Raw genomic sequence first — 22,610 nt, forward strand, 5'->3', positions numbered from 1 at the left:
GGGTGGATGGATGGATAGGTGAGTGTTGAGATGGATGGAAGGATAGCTGTGGTTGGGGATGGATGGATGGGTGGATGGATGGCTTTGTGTTGAGATGGATGGAAGGATAGCTGTGTTTGGGGTTGGATGGATGGATGGATGGATAGGTGAGTGTTGAGATGTATGGAGGGATAACTGTGTATGGGAATGGATGGATGGCTAGAGGGTGTGTGTGGATGGATGGGTGGATGGATGGCTGTGTGTTGAGATGGATGGAAGGATAGCTGTGTTTGGGGATGGATGGATGGATGGATAGGTGAGTGTTGAGATGTATGGAGGGATAGCTGTGTATGGGAATGGATGGATGGATGGATGGATGGCTGTGTGTTGAGATGGATGGAAGGATAGCTGTGTTTGGGGATGGATGGATGGATAGGTGAGTGTTGAGATGTATGGAGGGATAGCTGTGTATGGGGATGGATGGATGGATAGAGGGTGTGTGTGGATGGATGGGTGGATGGATGGATGGGTGGATGGATGGCTGTGTGTTGAGATGTATGGAAGGATAGCTGTGTTTGGGGATGGATGGATGGATAGGTGAGTGTTGAGATGTATGGAGGGATAGCTGTGTATGGGGATGGATGGATGGATGGATGGATGGCTGTGTGTTGAGATGGATGGAAGGATAGCTGTGTTTGGGGATGGATGGATGGATAGGTGAGTGTTGAGATGTATGGAGGGATAGCTGTGTATGGGGATGGATGGATGGATGGATGGATAGAGGGTGTGTGTGGATGGATGGGTGGATGGATGGATGGGTGGATGGATGGATAGGTGAGTGTTGAGATGGATGGAAGGATAGCTGTGGTTGGGGATGGATGGATGGGTGGATGGATGGCTGTGTGTTGAGATGGATGGAAGGATAGCTGTGTTTGGGGATGGATGGATGGATGGATGGATGGATGGATGGATAGGTGAGTGTTGAGATGTATGGAGGGATAGCTGTGTTTGGGGATGGATGGATGGATGGATAGGTGAGTGTTGAGATGGATGGAGGGATAGCTGTGTTTGGGGATGGATGGATGGGTGGATGGATGGATGGATGGATGGATAGCTGTGTATGGGGATGGATGGATGGATGGATGGATGGATAGGTGAGTGTTGAGATGTATGGAGGGATAGCTGTGTTTGGGGATGGATGGAGATTGTGTAAGGCTGTTAGTCTGTCATGGAGGTCACGGAACTCTTGGATTCTGTGAATTTCCGTGACCTTTGTGACTTCTGCAGTGGCCAGCAGCAGCAGTTTGGGTGAGTGGGAGGGGGTAGGGGCAGGGGGATGCAGGGGGGCGCTTACCTTGGGAAGGGGGGCTCCCCGGCTCCCACTGGCATGGCCCTGCAGCTCCTAGGCAACGGAGGGTCCAGGAGGCTCCGCACACTGCCCGTGCTCACAGGCCCCACCCCTGCAGCTCCCATTGGCTGCGGTTCCCAGCCAATGGGAGCCGCACAGCTGGCACTTGTGGCGGGAACAGTGCGCAGACCCCCTGGACCCTCTGCCACCTGGGAGCTGCAGGGACACCCGTAGATGGGAGCCTGTGAGCCCCCCAACCCTCCGCCCAAAGCACCAGCAGGGGTCCTGGGTCACACGCCACCGCCTGCTCCCCCCCAGCACCAGCACCGGACTGCCCTCCCCCCAAACGCATCTGCGGCCCTTTAGTTAGGGGTATATAGTAAAAGTCATGGACAGGTCACGGACCGTGTATTTTTGTTTACCCATGACTAAAATGTAGCCTTAACAATGGGTAATTTTGGCATGGATGGATTAGTAGATGGGTGGATGGCTGTGTGTTATGGGGTGTATGGGGACGGATAGGTAGATGGGTGGATGGCTGTGTGTTATGGGGTGTATGGGGACGGATTGGTAGGTGGATGGCTGTGTGTTATGGGGACGGATTGGTAGGTGGGTGGATGGCTGTGTGTTATGGGGTGTATGGGGATGGATTGGTAGGTGAGTGGATGGCTGTGTGTTATGGGTGTATGGGGATGGATTGGTAGGTGGGTGGATGGCTGTGTGTTATGGGGACGGATTGGTAGGTGGGTGGATGGCTGTGTGTTATGGGGTGTATGGGGATGGATTGGTAGGTGGGTGGATGGCTGTGTGTTATGGGGTGTATGGGGACGGATTGGTAGGTGGGTGGATGGCTGTGTGTTATGGGGACGGATTGGTAGGTGGGTGGAGTGCTGTGTGTTATGGGGTGTATGGGGACGGATTGGTAGGTGGATGGATGGCTGTGTGTTATGGGGTGTATGGGGATGGATTGGTAGGTGGGTGGATGGCTGTGTGTTATGGGGTGTATGGGGACGGATTGGTAGGTGGGTGGATGGCTGTGTGTTATGGGGACGGATTGGTAGGTGGGTGGATGGCTGTGTGTTATGGGGTGTATGGGGATGGATTGGTAGGTGGGTGGATGGCTGTGTGTTATGGGGTGTATGGGGATGGATTGGTAGGTGGGTGGATGGCTGTGTGTTATGGGGTGTATGGGGACGGATTGGTAGGTGGGTGGATGGCTGTGTGTTATGGGGACGGATTGGTAGGTGGGTGGATGGCTGTGTGTTATGGGGTGTATGGGGACGGATTGGTAGGTGGGTGGATGGCTGTGTGTTATGGGGTGTATGGGGATGGATTGGTAGGTGGGTGGATGGCTGTGTGTTATGGGGTGTATGGGGATGGATTGGTAGGTGGGTGGATGGCTGTGTGTTATGGGGTGTATGGGGACGGATTGGTAGGTGGGTGGATGGCTGTGTGTTATGGGGACGGATTGGTAGGTGGGTGGATGGCTGTGTGTTATGGGGTGTATGGGGACGGATTGGTAGGTGGGTGGATGGCTGTGTGTTATGGGGTGTATGGGGACGGATTGGTAGGTGGGTGGATGGATGGGCATGTGGCTCAGAGGAGGGATGGAACGATGCGTGGGATGGATGGCACTGATGGTGAGACGTGTCGGATACATGGAAAGGAACAGGTGTCTGTGTGGACGCACAGATCGATGGATGCTCAACCCCTTCCACACACCCCCACCCCGCCTTTTCCCACCCCCGCTCCGCCCCGTCCCACCTCTTCCCGCCAGGCCCACCCCCCTCTCCTGAGCTCCTCCCCCTCCCCCCACCGCCTCCTGTACGCCACAGAACAGCTGATCACAGCGGGTGGGAGGTGCTGGGGGGGATGGGGAGGAGCTTACTGCCGGTGGGTGCTGAGAACCCACTAATTTTTTCCATGGGTGCTCCAGGCCCCTGTGGGGCTGGTTGGGTGTCACTGGGGATCTTTCCATTGACGTTGGAGGCTTTGGTTCAGCCCCTTCTCTTTCTCTCTCCTTTGTTCTTCCTTCCCCCCTCTCTCTCTGCCCCCCCCCAGCTCAGCTCTCACAATGATTTGTGCCGGGGTGACCCCTCTGTGATGAAGGTGCCCTGGGAGCCAGCTGAGGTCACTCAATTAGGGTGAACTGCAAACAGACCGGGGCAGACAAACCCCAAACGCTGGTGGTTATTCCAATACTTAGATTTCCCAACCAGCCCAAAACAGCCTCTGTGTTACCTCACTGGTTACTCAGACGTCCAAACAACGCAGTTCCCTTAAAGTGCCCAGCCTCAGGCCTCCGTCCAGACACACGTCAGATATGATGATGATTACTGAAAATCTTCTCTCATCATATAAAAGAAAAGGTTCTTCCAACCCCAAAGGATCGGTCCTAGACCCAGGTCAAATGATAACTTAGATCTTACCCAAAATACACACTACAGCCAATTCTTATTAACTAAACTAAAATTTATTAAAAAAGAAAAGCGCGAGAGTGTTGGTTAAAAGATCAATATACAGACAGACTTGAATTCAATTCTTGAGGTTCAGACACAGCAGAGATGAGCTTGTAGTTTCCAAAAGTCCTTTTAGAAATAGTCCAGAGGTTATAGTCCAATGTCCATATTCAGGGTGGCTCCAGTCAGTGACTGGGGATCTCAATCCTTATGGCTTAAGGTTTCCCCCTCTTGAAACCCAAAGCAGATCTGTCTGAGATGAAGCAGGATTGTGTCCCAGGATTTTTATACATTTCCAGCAGCCTTTTGGCCTGAGAAAACAACAAACATCCTGACAATTAGCCCAGGATAATTTATCCATTAAACAGTTCAGATCCAGGTTACCACAACCTTCCAAAGAGATGATAATAATAATAATTAATATAGAGAATAATACTATTTCACACAAGTGTCTTCCTAAATGTTAATATTCCTTTTTTTGATCTTTGAATCATAGCAATAGACAAGACTTGTTTGCTTACATCATAAGACCTGAGCAAACATCTCCCCTTCTCTCTCTAACAATGCCGGCTGCATTTCAAAGCTCTGTTCATTTACAGATCTTCCTAACCAGCCTTTAAAGTTCGGCCCTGGGTCAGGTCCGTCTGGGAGTTAATTAACTCTTGCTGGCCCTGTCACCTTTCAATGAGATATTATATTGCACTCATAACGTCACACCCTCCATGGGGCGGGATGACCGTGGGGAACTGGGAATGTGGGATCCTCTTTGCAGACATGCACCATCCGTCTGTCTGTCCCCAGCTCTCCTTCCCAGCAGCAGGATCCGGCTGTGTCCTGGGGCTGGTCACTGGGGCTCCCTGCACCCTCCCCTGCTGATCCTCTCTGCAGATCCCCTCTGGTTAGGAATAATCAAGCCCCCCAAGAACCGGGAAAGCTGCCCCCAACCCTGGATATGGCCTTCACCCCCCTCTCTCTGTTCCCACCACAGCGCGGCAGAAGGAGGAACCTGCCCCCCAGCCCAGCCTGGGGGAGCTCTCGGCCTCTGACGTCACCCACAACTCCACCCTGCTCTCCTGGACCGTCCAGGCCGGGGACTTCGACTCCTTCCTCCTCCAGTTCAAGGACGCGGAGGGCAAACCCCAGGCACTGCCCGTGGACGGGGGATCCCGCACAGTCACTGTAACCAACCTGGCCCCGTCCCGCAGATACAAGTTCAACCTCTACGGCGTCTCCGGCCGCAAGCGCCTCGGCCCTGTCTCCACTGACGCCGTCACAGGTCAGCAGCTGCTCCAAGAATCCTGGCCCCTTCCCCTCCCACCCCCTTTGCTTTGCAGTGTCAGAGACACCGACCCCTGGGCTGGGACCTTCCGAGGGAGATGAGTCCAATCCTCCAGCCTTCACAAGCAGATGGCCAGCAAGAGAGAGTGGCTGGCTGGCTGGCTCGGTGGGGGTGTGGATGTACATGGGGCAGGTTGAGTGAATCGATACTTGTGTATAGGGAGGGATGACTGAATGAATAGGTAGATGGATGACTGTCTGTAGGGGTAGATGAAGATGTATGAATAAGTAGAGGAATGGATATTTATGGGGATGGATGGATGGACGGACAGAAGGACAGGTGGGAAGACAGATGTGAATTAGAATGGATGGGTGGGCAGGTGTATGTGTATGAGAATGGACAGCAGGAAGGGTTGGCAGAGGTGTACTGTGACGGATGGAGGGACGGGGGAGGGTGAGCGGAGGTGTATCGGGATTGATGGAGGGACGGGGGAAGGGTGAGCGGAGGTGTATCGGGATGGATGGAGGGACGGGGGAAGGGTGGGCGGAGGTGTATCGGGATGGAGGGAGGGACGGGGGAGGGTGGGCGGAGGTGTATCGGGATGGAGGGAGGGACGGGGGAGGGTGAGCGGAGGTGTATCGGGATGGAGGGAGGGACGGGGGAAGGGTGGGCGGAGGTGTATCGGGATGGAGGGAGGGACGGGGGAAGGGTGGGCGGAGGTGTATCGGGATGGAGGGAGGGACGGGGGAAGGGTGGGCGGAGGTGTATCGGGATGGAGGGAGGGAGGGGGAAGGGTGGGCGGAGGTGTATCGGGATGGAGGGAGGGACGGGGGAAGTGTGGGCGGAGGTGTATCGGGATGGAGGGAGGGACGGGGGAAGGGTGGGCGGAGGTGTATCGGGATGGAGGGAGGGACGGGGGAAGGGTGGGCGGAGGTGTATCGGGATGGAGGGAGGGAGGGGGAAGGGTGGGCGGAGGTGTATCGGGACGGATGGAGGGACGGGGGAAGGGTGAGCGGAGGTGTATCGGGATGGAGGGAGGGAGGGGGAAGGGTGGGTGGAGGTGTATCAGGATGGAGGGAGGGACGGGGGAAGGGTGGGCGGAGGTGTATCGGGATGGAGGGAGGGAGGGGGAAGGGTGGGCGGAGGTGTATCAGGATGGAGGGACGGGGGAAGGGTGGGCGGAGGTGTATCGGGATGGAGGGAGGGACGGGGGAGGGTGGGCGGAGGTGTATTGGGATGGAGGGAGGGATGGGGGAAGGGTGGGCGGAGGTGTATCGGGACGGATGGAGGGACGGGGGAAGGGTGAGCGGAGGTGTATCAGGATGGAGGGAGGGAGGGGGAAGGGTGGGCGGAGGTGTATCAGGATGGAGGGAGGGACGGGGGAAGGGTGGGCGGAGGTGTATTGGGATGGATGGAGGGACGGGGGAAGGGTGGGCGGAGGTGTATCGGGATGGAGGGAGGGACGGGGGAGGGTGGGCGGAGGTGTATCGGGATGGATGGAGGGAGGGGGAAGGGTGAGCGGAGGTGTATCGGGATGGAGGGAGGGACGGGGAAGGGTGAGCGGAGGTGTATCGGGATGGATGGAGGGACGGGGGAAGGGTGGGCGGAGGTGTATCGGGATGGATGGAGGGACGGGGGAAGGGTGGGCGGAGGTGTATCGGGATGGAGGGAGGGACGGGGGAGGGTGGGCGGAGGTGTATCGGGATGGAGGGAGGGACAGGGGAGGGTGGGCGGAGGTGTATCGGGATGGAGGGAGGGATGGGGGAGGGTGGGCGGAGGTGTATCGGGATGGAGGGAGGGACGGGGGAAGGGTGGGCGGAGGTGTATCGGGATGGAGGGAGGGACGGGGGAGGGTGGGCGGAGGTGTATCGGGATGGAGGGAGGGATGGGGGAAGGGTGGGCGGAGGTGTATCAGGACGGATGGAGGGACGGGGGAAGGGTGAGCGGAGGTGTATTGGGATGGATGGAGGGACGGGGGAAGGGTGGGCGGAGGTGTTTCGGGATGGAGGGAGGGACAGGGGAAGAGTGGGCGGAGGTGTGTCGGGACGGATGGGGGGGACGGGGGAAGGGTGGGCGGAGGTGTATCAGGATGGAGGGAGGGACGGGGGAAGGGTGGGCGGAGGTGTATCGGGATGGAGGGAGGGATGGGGGAAGGGTGGGCGGAGGTGTATCGAGACGGATGGCGGGACGGGGAAGGGTGGGCGGAGGTGTATCGGGACGGGGGAAGGGTGGGCGGAGCATGTACCCACACCTTCATCCATCCATCCATCCATCCATCCATCTGTCCCCAGCATCCATCCATCCACTGCATCCATCCATCTCCATCATGTACCCACACCTCCATCCATCCGTCCCCAGCATCCATCCATCCATCCATCCATCCACCCACAGCATCCATCCGTCTCCAACATGTACCCACACCTCCATCCGTCCCCAGCATCCATCCATCCATCCATCCACCCACAGCATCCAGCCATCCATCCACTTCCAACATGTACCCACACCTCCATCCATCCCCAGCATCCATCCATCCATCCATCCACCCACAGCATCCATCCATCCATCCACTGCATCCATCCATCTCCATCATGTACCCACATCTCCATCCATCTATCCATCTCTCCCATTCAGGATACACCCAGGCCCCGTCTCCAGGTCCCATTTCTCCTTTTTGCTGTCTTGTGACCTCCCCACTTAACTTTTCACTCCCTGCAGGTCCCTGGGAAATGGGGCGAAGCCCCCGGCATGCCCTGCCCCTGCTCTCTCTGGTTCATTGTCCCTCATTGGACTCATGCCCCTCACCCCCAATCTCTCTTCCAGCAGTGGCACTGTCGGAGGAGGCAGTTGGGATGCCGCTCCGTCTAGGTGAGCTCTCGGCGGCCAACGCAGCCCACGACTCCATCGACCTCTCCTGGACTGTGGAGGGGGGGACATTCGACTCCTTCATCCTCCAGTACCGGGACGCAGAGGGCAACTCCCGGGCGCTGCCTGTGGATGGTGCCCTGCGCTCGCTCCACCTCCATGACCTGGCTCCGTCCCACAGATACAAGTTCAACCTCTACGGCGTCTCCGGCCGCAAGCGCCTCGGCCCCGTCTCCACCGACGCCACCACAGGTCAGCGGCTGCACCCACATGCCTGGGTCTCCTCGGCCGCTCTGGCTCCTCGACCTTCACGTCTCTTTCCGGTGCCGCGTGTGCCCTTGCTCATCGCTACAGCCCACAGCATGGGCGTGCGCTGTGTGTCTGTCTGTGCTGACCCACCCGGCCTCCAACCTGTCCCCAGGGTCCGGGGCTGCGTCCTCCTTCTCCTTCCATGTGCCGTCTCCTTCCACCTTCTCTCCCTTTCTGCCTTCAGCGTCTCTCAATCTCACGCAACTGGCTCTTTCTTCCCCCTTCTACCTTTTGTCCATCCAATGTCCTTCTTTTATCTCCTCCACTGTCCTGCTTCTACCTTCTGGCTGGTTTGTACCTTTCTTTCTGCCTCCCCGTTCTTTGCCTCTCTGTCTATCATCTCTGAATCTAGGGAACCTCCCCTTCTCTCCCCCTTTCCGTGCCCAAGCTACTCCTCATATCTCTTTCTCCTCCGCTTTCACTCTCTGTCCATCTGCTCCATCCAGTTCTCTCCTTTCCTTCCTCTACGCTGTTTATTCAATGTTCCTTACCCATCATTCTTCTGTTTCCTCCCTCTCATGCTTTCATTCTCCCCTTCCCTTCCTGAGCTCTCTCTCTGTCTCCCCACTTCCCTCGGATTCTTTCCTCCACTTTCCTTCCTCTTTCTTCCTTTGCTGCTTCCCCCTTTTCTCTCTTTCGTTTCCTCAGACGTTTCCCCTCCTTCCTCATTCATTTTTTCTTTCGGGTGTTTTTGAGTCTTTATTTTTTCTCCACTCTTCTGCTTTCTCTTCCCTACAATAGTTTCCTTTTATGCCAGACAGTGATCTGCACCCTTAACCCCCCGCTCTGTTCCAGCTGCGGCGCCGACGGAGGAGGTACCCACCGCCCAGCCCAGCCTGGGGGAGCTCTCGGCTTCCGACATCACCCACGACTCCATCCTGCTCTCCTGGACTGTCCAGGCCGGGAACTTGGACTCCTTCCTCCTGCAGTACAAGGACGCGGAGGGCAAACCCCAGGCGCTGCCTGTGGATGGGGGATCCCGCACGGTCACAGTCACCAACCTGGCCCCGTCCCGCAGATACAAGTTCAACCTCTACGGCGTCTCTGGCCGCAAGCGCCTCGGCCCCGTCTCCACCGACGCCGTCACAGGTCAGCAGTTGCGCCTGGAGCGCCAGCTCCTTCCCTTTGTACCCTGCTTGGCTTTGCAGTGTGGTGGGGACGTTGGACAATGCTCCGGGACCATCCCAGCAAGACACTTCCAAGCCTCAGGTGTCTATGACCCTGGCTACTCATCATTCAACAGATGAAAGTAGGGGTGTGAATGGATGGCTGGGCAGAGCGGGTGTGTAGATGGATGGAGGCCTGTATTGGGGAACGGAAGGAATGATGGATGGATGGGTAGAAGGATGGATGAATGGATGAATGGGGATGGAGGGCTGTATCTGGGAACTGATGGAATGATAAATGGACGGGTAGAAGGATGGATGAATGGGGATGAAGGGCTGTATCCGGGAATGGATGAAATGATAGATGGAAGGTTAGAAGGATGGATGAATGGGGATGGAGGGCTATTTCCAGGAACGGATGGAATGATAGATGGAAGGGTAGAAGGATGGATGAATGGGGATGGAGGGCTGTATCGGAGAATGGATGGAATGATAGATGGATGAGTAGAAGGATGGATGTGGTTGAAAAGATGGAAGGATGGGTGTGTGGGATGAATGACTGGTGGAAGGATGTGTGGGAAGGGATGGGTAGACACTGGGTATTAATGGAGGCGGATGGATATGAATGAAAATGGATGTTGGGGATGGACGCGTGTGTATAAGGCTGGTTGGGTGTCAATGGGGATCTTTCCATTGATGTTGGAGGGTTTGATTCACCCCCTTCTCTTTTTTCTCGTTCTTCTCTTCCCCCCTCTCCTCCCGTCTCAGCTCAGCTGTGCCCGTGGTTTGTGCCGGTCACTCTGGGCCGACCCCTCCATGGAGGCAGGGTGGCTGTGGGGAACCCAGGAATGTGGGATCCTCTTTGCAGACATGCCCCGTCCGTCTGGCTGTCCCTACCTCTCCCTTCCAGGGTCAGGATTTGGCTGTGTCCTGGGGCCAGTCCCTGGGGCTCCCTGCACCCTCCCCCCACTAATCCTCTCTGCAGATCCCCTCTCGCTGGGAATAATCCGGCTTCCCAAGGATCCGGTGAGCCTCCCCCCACCCTGGCTGCACCCTTCACCCCCCTCTCTCTGTTCCCACCGCAGCGCGGCGGAAGGCGGAACCCGCCCCTGAGTCCAGTCTGGGGGAGCTCTCGGCCTCTGACGTCACTCACGACTCCATCCTGCTCTCCTGGACCGTCCAGGCCGGGGACTTCGACTCCTTCCTCCTCCAGTACAAGGACGCGGAGGGCAAACCCCAGGCACAGCCCGTGGACGGGGGATCCCGCACAGTCACTGTAACCAACCTGGCCCCGTCCCGCAGATACAAGTTCAACCTCTACGGCATCTCCGGCCGCAAGCGCCTCGGCCCTGTCTCCACTGACGCCACCACAGGTCAGCGCTGCTTCCGGGATTCCGGCCCCTTCCCCTCCCACCCCCTTTGCTTTGCAGTGGGTGAAGACAGCAGCCACCAGCGGGGACCTTCCTGGGAAGATGCTTCCCAGATCCCAACCTCCATGACCTGTCTGCCGGCCATTCAACAGATAGAGGAGTGTGGATGGAAGTGTATGGGGGGATTGACAGACAGACAGTGGATGAAGCAGATTGAATGACTAGATAGATGAGTAGGGGTAGATGAATGAATGAATGAAAAGCTACATGGATGGCTGTCTATAGGGATCAGTGGGGATGGATGGATGGGGATGGAGCGGATGGAGAGATGGATGGATGTGCATGGGGATGGATGCATAAGGAGGTGGATGGGGATGGAGCAGATGGATAGATCAATGGATGTGTATGGGGATGTATGGGGATCAAGTGGATGAAAAATGAATGGATGGGGATGGAGATGGATGGACAAGGAGATGGATGGATGTGTATGGGGATGGATGCAGTTTACGGAAGTGGATGGGTGTTTGGGGGGATGCATTTCTGTCATTTGTTCTTCGTTCCCCCGTCTCCTCCCGTCTCAGCTCAGCTCTCACCAAGGTTTGCGCCCGTCACTATGGGCCGACCCCGACAGGGAGGCGGAATGTCCGTGGGGAACCCGGGAATGTGGGATCCTGTTTCCAGACATGCCCCAACCCTGGCCACGCTCTTCACCCCCATCTCTCTGTTCCAGTCGCAGTGCCGCAGGAGGAACCCACCCCCCAGCCCAGCCTTGGGGAGCTCTCAGCCTCCAACGTCACCCACGACTCCACCCTGCTCTCCTGGACCGTGGAAGGGACCTTCGACTCCTTCCTCCTCCAATACAAGGACGCGGAGGGCAAACCCCAGGAGCTGCCCGTGGACGGGGGATCCCGCACGGTCAACATAACCAACCTGGCCCCCTCCCACAGATACAAGTTCAACCTCTACGGCGTCTCCGGCCGCAAGCGCCTCGGCCCCGTCTCCACCGACACCATCACAGGTCAGCGGCTTCTCCCGTGGGTGCCATCTCCTTCCCTTCCCACCCCCTTTGCTTTCCAGTGGGTGGAGTCAACAGCTGCCAGCCCGGACCTTCCTGGGAAGACGCTTCCCAGATTCCAACCTCTACAACCCGTCTACCGGCCATTCCAGGGGTGGAGGAGTTTGGATGGGTGGCTAGACAGATGGATCGATGTGCATGGATCAATGAACGAATAGATAGATGGATGGCTCTGAAGGGGGATCGGTGGGGATGAATGGATGTCTATGGGGATGGATGGATGGATGGATGGATGGATGGATAGGTAGAGGGATGGCTGTCTATGGGCATCAATGTGTATGGAGGGGATAGTTATGGATGGACGGATAGATGAATGGGTGCGTATGAGGATGGAGGGATGTTTGGAGGAGTGTCTGGGGCTGGATGGGTGTCAATGGGTATTTTTCCATTGATGTTGGAGGGTTTGGTTCACCCCCTTCTCTTTCTCTCTCGTTTGTTCTTCCTTCCCCCTCTCTCCTCCGGTCTCACCGAGGTTTGTGCCGGTCACTCTGGGCCGACTTCTCCACGGGGCAGGGTGACCGCAGGGAACTGGGAATGTGGGATCCTCTTTGCAGACATGCCCCATCCGTCTGTCTGTCCCCAGCTCTCCTTCCCGGCAGCAGGATCCGGCTGTGTCCTGGGGCTGGTCCCTGGGGCTCCCTGCACCCTCCCCTGCTAATCCTCTCTGCAGATCCCCTCTGGCTAGGAATTAGTAGCCACTCCCCAAGGACCTGGCAACCCAACCCTGACTCCAGCCGCCCCCTTCACACACACCCCCTCTGTTCCAGCTGCAGCACCACAGAAGGAGGTACCCACTGCCCAGCCCAGCCTGGGGGAGCTCTCGGCCTCAGACGTCACCCACAACTCCACCCTGCTCTCCTGGACCGCAGAGGGGACCTTTGACTCCTTCCTCCTGCAGTACCGGGACGCGGAGAGCAAGCCCCAGTCGCTGCCCGTGGATGGGGGATCCCGCACGTTCATCGTAACCAACCTGGCCCCCTCCCACAGATACAAGTTCAACCTCTACGGCGTCTCCGGCCGCAAGCGCCTCGGCCCCGTCTCCACCGACGCCGTCACAGGTCAGTGGCTTTCCCCTTCCCCGCCCGCCCCCTTTGCTTTGCAGTGTGGTCGGGTTAACACATAGGACAGGTGGAGAATGGAGCCAGTTCACGGACTCGCCTGGCACGTCCATACCCTGCTGGCACCCGCAGGCTGGGGGCCCTGAGACAGGTGCTGCTGCCTGGTGGCTTTGACCGTGTCAAACCAGGGTCCCCCCATAATCCCCCAGGGGGCAGGGTCCGCTCCTGCCTGGCCCCGGCTCGCTGGGCCCTGGGGCTCGCTGGCTCTTGTCCGGGCCGGGCCGGCGCCCTCTCCGGGGGACGCTGGTCACCGCGGGGCTGGAGCTGCCGTGTCTGAGAACCTGGCATCTCAGAGCAGCACCAACCCCTCCGTGGGGCGCAGCAGGGACCCCTGAGCCCACTGCGTCTTCAGCTCCCGAGCTGGAGCCCCCCAGGGTAGCGCCCGCCCGTCACCTCGCTGGCTGGGCCCTGCCCCCGGGCTGCCAGTCCAGGTCACCTGCCCCACGCAGCCGCCTCCCCAGAGCCCAGCAGGGGTGGCCAGTCCCTCTGTGCCCACCCCACACCAGGCCTGGGGCTGGGCTCGGGGTTAGCTGCCGTCCATTGGTCAGGGCCCCCAGAGACTCGGTCTGGGGCTTCAGGATCTGGGAAGCCCCTCGGGAGGGGGAGGGAGAGGGGGAGGGTCATACAAATCTGTTCCCACCCCTTTCCTGCTACTTCTTTGTCCCTTTCCCACACCCCACCCATCGCTCCTTACTTCCCCCCCCCCCCGCACACCTGCCCTGCTCCACGAGCCACGTCTCTGCCCCTTTCCCTGAGGAACTCAGTGTCTGACGGGTTTGCTCCCACTACGCCCTCTACTCCATCAGTCCCACCCCACCGGGGTGGCCCTCCTGCTCCGATCCCAGGGCTACGCTGCCTGGGTCTGCAGAGAGCCTGCGCTCGTTGCTCCAGCAGGCAGGGGCTGCCTCTATTTGCCTGTCCAGGCGTTCCCACACACCGTGCCCCTCTCTCTGTTCCAGCCACGGTACCGCGGGACAAGGGAGCCGGGACGCAGCTACGTCTGGGGAAGCTTTCAGCCTCCGGTGTGACCCACAACTCCACCCTCCTCTCCTGGACCGTGGAGGAGGGGACCTTTGACTCCTTCTTCCTCCAGTACAAGGACGCGGAGGGCAAACCTCAGGCGCTGCCTGTGGACGGGGGATCCCGCACAGTCACAGTAACCAACCTGGCCCCGTCCCGCAGATACAAGTTCAACCTCTACGGCATCTCCGGCCGCAAGCGCCTCGGCCCCGTCTCCACCGACGCCACCACAGGTCAGCGCTGCTCCCGGGGTGCCAGCCCCTTCCCCTCCCACCCCCTTTGCTTTGCAGTGGGGTTGGGACAGCAGCCGCCAGCCGCTTCCCAGACTCCAACCACCATGACCTGTCTACCGGCCATTCTATAGATAGAGGAGTTTGGATGGGGATGGATGGGTGGATAGACAGACAGAGAGATGGATCTATGTGTATGGGGTGCATGGATGAATGCATGACTAGATAGATAGATGGATGTCTGTGTATGGAAATCGGTGGGGATGGATGGAGGGAGGGAGAGAGGGGATCTCATGGATGGATAGACTGATTAATGGCTGTGTATGGGGATGGAGAAGGAGATGGATGGCGGATGGATGGATAAGAAGATAAATGGATGGGGATGGAGCGGATGGATAGATGAATGGTTGCTTATGGGGATGGATGGATAAGGAGATGGATGGATGCGGATGGGGATGGAGCGGATGGATAGATTAATGAATGTGGATTCGGATAGATGGATGGATGTGGATGGACGGGGATGGAGCGGATGGAGAGATGGATGGTTGCTTATGGGGATGGATGGATAAGGAGATGAATGGATGAGGATGGGGACGGATGGATAATGAGATGGATGGATGCGGATGGGGATGGAGCGGATGGAGAGATGAATGGATGTGTATGGGGATGGATGGCTAAGGAGATGAATGGATGAGGATGGGGACGGATGGATAATGAGATGGATGGATGCGGATGGGGATGGAGCGGATGGAGAGATGAATGGATGTGTATGGGGATGGATGGATAAGGAGATGGTTGGATGTCCAATGGAGGGCAACAAAAATGATTAGGGGTCTGGAGCACATGACTTATGAGGAGAGGCTGAGGGAACTGGGATTGTTTAGTCTGCAGAAGAGAAGAATGAGGGGGGATTTGATAGCAGCCCTCAACTACCTGAAGGGGGGTTCCAAAGAGGATGGAGCTCGGCTGTTCTCAGTGGTGGCAGATGACAGAACAAGGAGCAATGGTCTCAAGTTGCAGTGGGGGAGGTCCAGGTTGGATATTAGGAAAAACTATTCCACTAGGACGGTGGTGAAACACTGGAATGCGTTACCTAGGGAGGTGGTGGAGTCTCCTTCCTTAGAGGTTTTTAAGGAGCGGCTTGACAAAGCCCTGGCTGGGATGATTTAGTTGGGAATTGGTCCTGCTTTGAGCAGGGGGTTGGACTAGATACCTCCTGAGGTCCCTTACAACCCTGATATTCTGTGATTCTATGATTCTATGTGTATGGGGATGGATGGATAAGGAGATGGGTGGATGTGGATGTGGATGGATGGATAAGGAGATGGATGGGGATGGAGCGGATGGAGAGATGAATGGATGTGGATTCGGATGGATGGATAAGGAGATGAATAGATGTGGATGGGGATAGATGGATAATGAGATGGATGGATGCGTATAGGGATGGATGGATAAGGAGATGGATGGATGTCTATGGGGATGGATGGATAAGGAGTTGGATGGATATGGATGGGGATGGATGGATAAGGAGATGGATGTATGTGTATGGCGATGGATGGATAAGGAGATGGATGTATGTGTATGGTGATGGATGGGGATGGAGCGGATGGATAGATGCATGTGGATGGATGGAGGGCTGTATCTGGGAATGGATGGAATGATCAACTGATGAGTAGAAGGATGGATGAATGGACGAAATGGGATGGAGGGCTGTTTCGAGGAACGGATGGAATGATAGATGGATGGGTAGAAGGATGGATGAATGAGGATGGAAGGCAGTATCCAGGAATGGATGGAATGATAGATGAAAGGGTCGAAGGATGGATGAATGGGGATGGAGGGCTGTATCGGGGAACGGACTGAATGATAGATGGACGGGTAGAAGGATGGATGAATGGATGAATGTTGATGGAGGGCTGTATCAGAGAATGGATGGAATGATAGATGGAAGGGTAGAAGGATGGATGAATGGGAATGGAAGGCTGTATCGGGGAACGGATTGAATGATAGATGGAAGGGTAGAAGGATGGATGAATGGATGAATGGGGATGGAGGGCTGTATCGGAGAATGGATGGAATGATAGATGGAAGGGTAGAAGGATGGATGAATGGGGATGGAGGGCTGTATCGGGGAACGGATTGAATGATAGATGGAAGGGTAGAAGGATGGATGAATGGGGATGGAGGGCTGTATCGGAGAATGGATGGAATGATAGATGGATGAGTAGAAGGATGGATGTGGTTGAAAAGATGGAAGGATGGGTGTGTGGGATGAATGACTGGTGGAAGGATGTGTGGGAAGGGATGGGTAGACACTGGGTATTAATGGAGGCGGATGGATATGAATGAAAATGGATGTTGGGGATGGACGCGTGTGTATAGGGCTGGTTGGGTGTCAATGGGGATCTTTCCATTGATGTTGGAGGGTTTGGTTCACCCCCTTCTCTTTCTCTGTCGTTTGTTCTTCTCTTCCCCCCTCTCCTCCCGTCTCAGCTCAGCTGTGCCCGTGGTTTGTGCCGGTCACTCTGGGCCGACCCCTCCATGGAGGCAGGGTGGCTGCGGGAAACCCAGGAATGTGGGATCCTCTTTGCAGACATGCCCCGTCCGTCTGGCTGTCCCTACCTCTCCTTCCAGGGTCAGGATTTGGCTGTGTCCTGGGGCCAGTCCCTGGGGATCCCTGCACCCTCCCCTCACTAATCCTCTGCAGATCCCCTGTCACTGGGAATAATCCGGCTTCCCAAGGATCCGGTGAGCCTCCCCCCGACCCTGGCCACATCGTTCACCCCCCTCTCTCTGTTCCCACCGCAGCACGGCAGAAGGAGGAACCTGCCCCTGAGTCCAGTCTGGGGGAGCTCTCGGCCTCTGACGTCACTCACGACTCCATCCTGCTCTCCTGGACCGTCCAGGCCGGGGACTTCGACTCCTTCCTCCTCCAGTACAAGGACGCGGAGGGCAAACCCCAGGCACAGCCCGTGGACGGGGGATCCCGCACAGTCACTGTAACCAATCTGGCCCCGTCCCACAGATACAAGTTCAACCTCTACGGCATCTCCGGCCGCAAGCGCCTCGGCCCCGTCTCCATCGACGCCACCACAGGTCAGCGCTGCTTCCGGGATTCCGGCCCCTTCCCCTCCCACCCCCTTTGCTTTGCAGTGGCTGAGGACAGCAGCCACCAGCGGGGACCTTCCTGGGAAGATGCTTCCCAGACTCCAACCTCCATGACCTGTCTACCGGCCATTCAACAGATAGAGGAGTGTGGATGGAAGTGTATGGGGGGATTGACAGACAGACAGTGTGTGAAGCAGATTGAATGACTAGATAGATGAGTATGGGGTAGATGAATGAATGAATGAATGAAAAGCTACATGGATGGCTGTCTATAGGGATCAGTGGGGATGGATGGATGGGGATGGTCATGGATGGATGGATAGGTAGATGGAAGGCTGTCAGTGGGGGTGGATTAATGGATGGATGGATGGAGGGATGTCTATGGGGAGGAATGGATGGATATATGGATGAGGAGATGCATGGATGTCTACTGGTATGGATGGGAATGGATGGATTGATGGTCATGGATTGATAGATGAATGGATGGGGATGGGGATGGGGATGGATGGATAAGGAGATGGATGGATGTGGATGGGGATGGAGCGGATGGATAAGTAGATGGAGCGGATGGATAAGTAGATGGATGGATGCGGATGGGGATGGATGGATAAGGAGATGAGTGGATGTGTATGGGGATGGATGGATAAGGAGATGGATGGATGCGGATGGGGATGGATGGATAAGGAGATGGATGGATGCGGATGGGGATGGATGGATAAGGAGATGAGTGGATGCGGATGGGGATGGATGGAGTTTACGGAACTGGATGGGTGTTTGGGGGGATGCATGGCAGACCTGAGCATGTCTGGGAACCCTTTTGCAGTGGGCAGGTACAAGGGCTATGCTGGATAAGATCAAGGATGCCTGGATAGATGGATGTAGCTGTGCATGGGTGATCGATGGATGGGGGAGCATATGAAGACGGTGGAATGGGTGTGTCTGGGGCTGGATGGGTGTGACTGGGGATCTTTCCATTGACGTTCATGGCTTTGATCCACCTCCTTCTCTTTCTCTCTCGTTTGTTCTTCGTTCCCCCGTCTCCTCCCGTCTCAGCTCAGCGCTCACCAAGGTTTGTGCCCGTCACTATGGGCCGACCCCGACAGGGAGGCAGGATGTCCGTGGGGAACCCGGGAATGTGGGATCCTGTTTCCAGACATGCCCCAACCCTGGCCACGCTCTTCACTCCCATCTCTCTGTTCCAGTCGCAGTGCCGCAGGAGGAACCCACCCCCCAGCCCAGCCTGGGGGAGCTCTCAGCCTCCAACGTCACCCACGACTCCACCCTGCTCTCCTGGACCGTGGAAGGGACCTTCGACTCCTTCCTCCTCCAATACAAGGACGCGCAGGGCAAACCCCAGGAGCTGCCCGTGGACGGGGGATCCCGCACGGTCAACGTAACCAACCTGGCCCCCTACCACAGATACAAGTTCAACCTCTACGGTGTCTCCGGCCGCAAGCGCCTTGGCCCCATCTCCACCGACACCATCACAGGTCAGCGGCTTCTCCCGTGGTTGCCATCTCCTTCCCTTCCCACCTCCTTTGCTTTCCAGTGGGTGGGGACAGCAGCTGCCAGCCCGGACCTTCCTGGGAAGACGCTTCCCAGATTCCAACCTCTACAACCTGTCTACCGGCCATTCCAGGGGTGGAGGAGTTTGGATGGGTGGCTAGACAGATGGATCGATGTGCATGGATCAATGAATGAATAGATAGATGGATGGCTCTGAAGGAGGATCGGTGGGGATGAATGGATGGATGGATGGATAGGTAGAGGTATGGCTGTCTATGGGCATTGATGTGTATGGAGGGGATAGTTATGGATGGACGGATAGATGAATGGGTGCATATGAGGATGGCGGGATGTTTGGAGGAGTGTCTGGGGCTGGATGGGTGTCAATGGGGATTTTTCCAATGATGTTGGAGGGTTTGTTTCACCCCCTTCTCTTTCTCTCTCGTTTGTTCTTCCTTCCCCCTCACTCCTCCCGTCTCAGCTCAACTCTCACCGAGGTTTGTGCCGGTCACTCTGGGCCGACCTCTCCACGGGGCGGGGTGACTGCGGGGAACCGGGAATGTGGGATCCTCTTTGCAGACATGCCCCGTCCGTCTGTCTGTCCCCAGCTCTCCTTCCCGGCAGCAGGATCCGGCTGTGTCCTGGGGCTGGTCCCTGGGACTCCCTGCACCCTCCCCTGCTAATCCTCTCTGCAGATCCCCTCTGGCTAGGAATTAGTAGCCACTCCCCAAGGACCCGGCAACCCACCCCTGACTCCAGCCGCCCCCTTCACACACACACCCTCTGTTCCAGCTCCAGCACCACGGAAGGAGGTACCCACTGCCCATCCCAGCCTGGGGGAGCTCTCGGCCTCAGACGTCACCCACAACTCCACCCTGCTCTCCTGGACCGCAGAGGGGACCTTCGACTCCTTCCTCCTGCAGTACCGGGACGCGGAGAGCAAGCCCCAGTCGCTGCCCGTGGACGGGGGATCCCGCACGTTCATCGTAACCAACCTGGCCCCCTCCCACAGATACAAGTTCAACCTCTACGGCATCTCCGGCCGCAAGCGCCTCGGCCCCGTCTCCACCGACGCCACCACAGGTCAGCGCTGCTTCCGGGATTCCGGCCCCTTCCCCTCCCACCCCCTTTGCTTTGCAGTGGCTGAGGACAGCAGCCACCAGCCGGGACCTTCCTGGGAAGATGCTTCCCAGATCCCAACCTCCATGACCTGTCTGCCGGCCATTCAACAGATAGAGGAGTGTGGATGGAAGTGTATGGGGGGATTGACAGACAGACAGTGGATGAAGCAGATTGAATGACTAGATAGATGAGTATGGGGTAGATGAATGAATGAATGAATGAAAAGCTACATGGATGGCTGTCTATAGGGATCAGTGGGGATGGATGGATGGGGATGGTCATGGATGGATGGATAGGTAGATGGAAGGCTGTCAGTGGGGGTGGATTGATGGATGGATGGATGGAGGGATGTCTATGGGGAGGAATGGATGAATATATGGATGAGGAGATGCATGGATGTCTACTGGTATGGATGGGAATGGATGGATTGATGGTAATGGATTGATAGATGAATGGATGGGGATGGGGATGGAGCGGATGGATAAGTAGATGGAGCAGATGGATAAGTAGATGGATGGATGCGGATGGGGATGGATGGATAAGGAGATGAGTGGATGTGTATGGGGATGGATGGATAAGGAGATGGATGGATGGGGATGGGGATGGATGGATAAGGAGATGGATGGATGCGGATGGGGATGGATGGATAAGGAGATGGATGGATGCGGATGGGGATGGATGGATAAGGAGATGAGTGGATGCGGATGGGGATGGATGGAGTTTACGGAACTGGATGGGTGTTTGGGGGGATGCATGGCAGACATGAGCGTGTCTGGGAACCCTTTTGCAGTGGGCAGGTACAAGGGCTATGCTGGGTAAGATCAAGGATGCCTGGATAGATGGATGTAGCTGTGCATGGGTGATCGATGGATGGGGGAGTGTATGAAGACGGTGGAATGGGTGTGTCTGGGACTGGATGGGTGTGACTGGGGATCTTTCCATTGACGTTCATGGCTTTGATCCACCTCCTTCTCTTTCTCTCTCGTTTGTTCTTCGTTCCCCCGTCTCCTCCCGTCTCAGCTCAGCGCTCACCAAGGTTTGTGCCCGTCACTATGGGCCGACCCCGACAGGGAGGCAGGATGTCCGTGGGGAACCCGGGAATGTGGGATCCTGTTTCCAGACATGCCCCAACCCTGGCCACGCTCTTCACCCCCCTCTCTCTGTTCCAGTCGCAGTGCCGCAGGAGGAACCCACCACCCAGCCCAGCCTGGGGGAGCTCTCAGCCTCCAACGTCACCCACGACTCCACCCTGCTCTCCTGGACCGTGGAAGGGACCTTCGACTCCTTCCTCCTCCAATACAAGGACGCGCAGGGCAAACCCCAGGAGCTGCCCGTGGACGGGGGATCCCGCACGGTCAACGTAACCAACCTGGCCCCCTCCCACAGATACAAGTTCAACCTCTACGGTGTCTCCGGCCGCAAGCGCCTCAGCCCCATCTCCACCAACACCATCACAGGTCAGCGGCTTCTCCCGTGGGTGCCATCTCCTTCCCTTCCCACCTCCTTTGCTTTCCAGTGGGTGGGGACAGCAGCTGCCAGCCCGGACCTTCCTGGGAAGACGCTTCCCAGATTCCAACCTCTACAACCCGTCTACCGGCCATTCCAGGGGTGGAGGAGTTTGAATAGGTGGCTAGACAGATGGATCGATGTGCATGGATCAATGAACGAATAGATAGATGGATGGCTCTGAATGGGGATCAGTGGGGATGAATGGATGGATGGATGGATGGATAGGTAGAGGTATGGCTGTCTATGGGCATTGATGTGTATGGAGGGGATAGTTATGGATGGACGGATAGATGAATGGGTGCATATGAGGATGGAGGGATGTTTGGAGGAGTGTCTGGGGCTGGATGGGTGTCAATGGGGATTTTTCCAATGATGTTGGAGGGTTTGGTTCACCCCCTTCTCTTTCTCTCTCGTTTGTTCTTCCTTCCCCCTCACTCCTCCCGTCTCAGCTCAACTCTCACCGAGGTTTGTGCCGGTCACTCTGGGCCAACTTCTCCACGGGGCGGGGTGACCGCGGGGAACTGGGAATGTGGGATCCTCTTTGCAGACATGCCCCGTCCGTCTGTCTGTCCCCAGCTCTCCTTCCCGGCAGCAGGATCCGGCTGTGTCCTGGGGCTGGTCCCTGGGGCTCCCTGCACCCTCCCCTGCTAATCCTCTCTGCAGATCCCCTCTGGCTAGGAATTAGTAGCCACTCCCCAAGGACCCGGCAACCCACCCCTGACTCCAGCCGCCCCCTTCACACACACACCCTCTGTTCCAGCTCCAGCACCACGGAAGGAGGTACCCACTGCCCAGCCCAGCCTGGGGGAGCTCTCGGCCTCAGACGTCACCCACAACTCCACCCTGCTCTCCTGGACCGTCCAGACCGGGGACTTTGACTCCTTCCTCCTCCAATACAAGGACGCGGAGGGCAAACCCCAGGAGCTGCCCGTGGACGGGGGATCCCGCACGGTCAACATAACCAACCTGGCCCCCTCCCACAGATACAAGTTCAACCTCTACGGCGTCTCCGGCCGCAAGCGCCTCGGCCCCGTCTCCACCGACGCCGTCACAGGTCAGTGGCTTTCCCCTTCCCCTCCCACCCCCTTTGCTTTGCAGTGTGGTCGGGTTAACACATAGGACAGGTGGAGAATGGAGCCAGTTCACGGACTCGCCTGGCACGTCCATACCCCGCTGGCACCCGCAGGCTGGGGGCCCTGAGGCAGGCGCT

The 22,610-nt window shown here is 57.3% G+C and overlaps 1 protein-coding gene across 1 annotated transcript in view; it reads left to right on the forward strand.

The window, feature by feature from the left end:
- TNXB (tenascin XB) overlaps window positions 1–22,610 on the forward strand; it is a 72,650-nt gene that overhangs the window by 35,318 nt on the left and 14,722 nt on the right. Inside the window, exons 14-25 of the mRNA XM_054030594.1 lie at window positions 4,775–5,062; window positions 7,889–8,179; window positions 9,032–9,325; window positions 10,428–10,715; window positions 11,443–11,730; window positions 12,555–12,845; window positions 13,865–14,158; window positions 16,964–17,251; window positions 18,466–18,753; window positions 19,562–19,852; window positions 21,061–21,348; window positions 22,161–22,454. Of these exons, the coding sequence (XP_053886569.1) occupies window positions 4,775–5,062; window positions 7,889–8,179; window positions 9,032–9,325; window positions 10,428–10,715; window positions 11,443–11,730; window positions 12,555–12,845; window positions 13,865–14,158; window positions 16,964–17,251; window positions 18,466–18,753; window positions 19,562–19,852; window positions 21,061–21,348; window positions 22,161–22,454 (3,483 nt within the window). The remainder of the gene's footprint in view (window positions 1–4,774; window positions 5,063–7,888; window positions 8,180–9,031; window positions 9,326–10,427; window positions 10,716–11,442; window positions 11,731–12,554; window positions 12,846–13,864; window positions 14,159–16,963; window positions 17,252–18,465; window positions 18,754–19,561; window positions 19,853–21,060; window positions 21,349–22,160; window positions 22,455–22,610) is intronic.

Source organism: Malaclemys terrapin, chromosome 5 (genome assembly GCF_027887155.1).
Source record: "Malaclemys terrapin pileata isolate rMalTer1 chromosome 5, rMalTer1.hap1, whole genome shotgun sequence".
Taxonomy (NCBI): domain Eukaryota; kingdom Metazoa; phylum Chordata; order Testudines; family Emydidae; genus Malaclemys; species Malaclemys terrapin.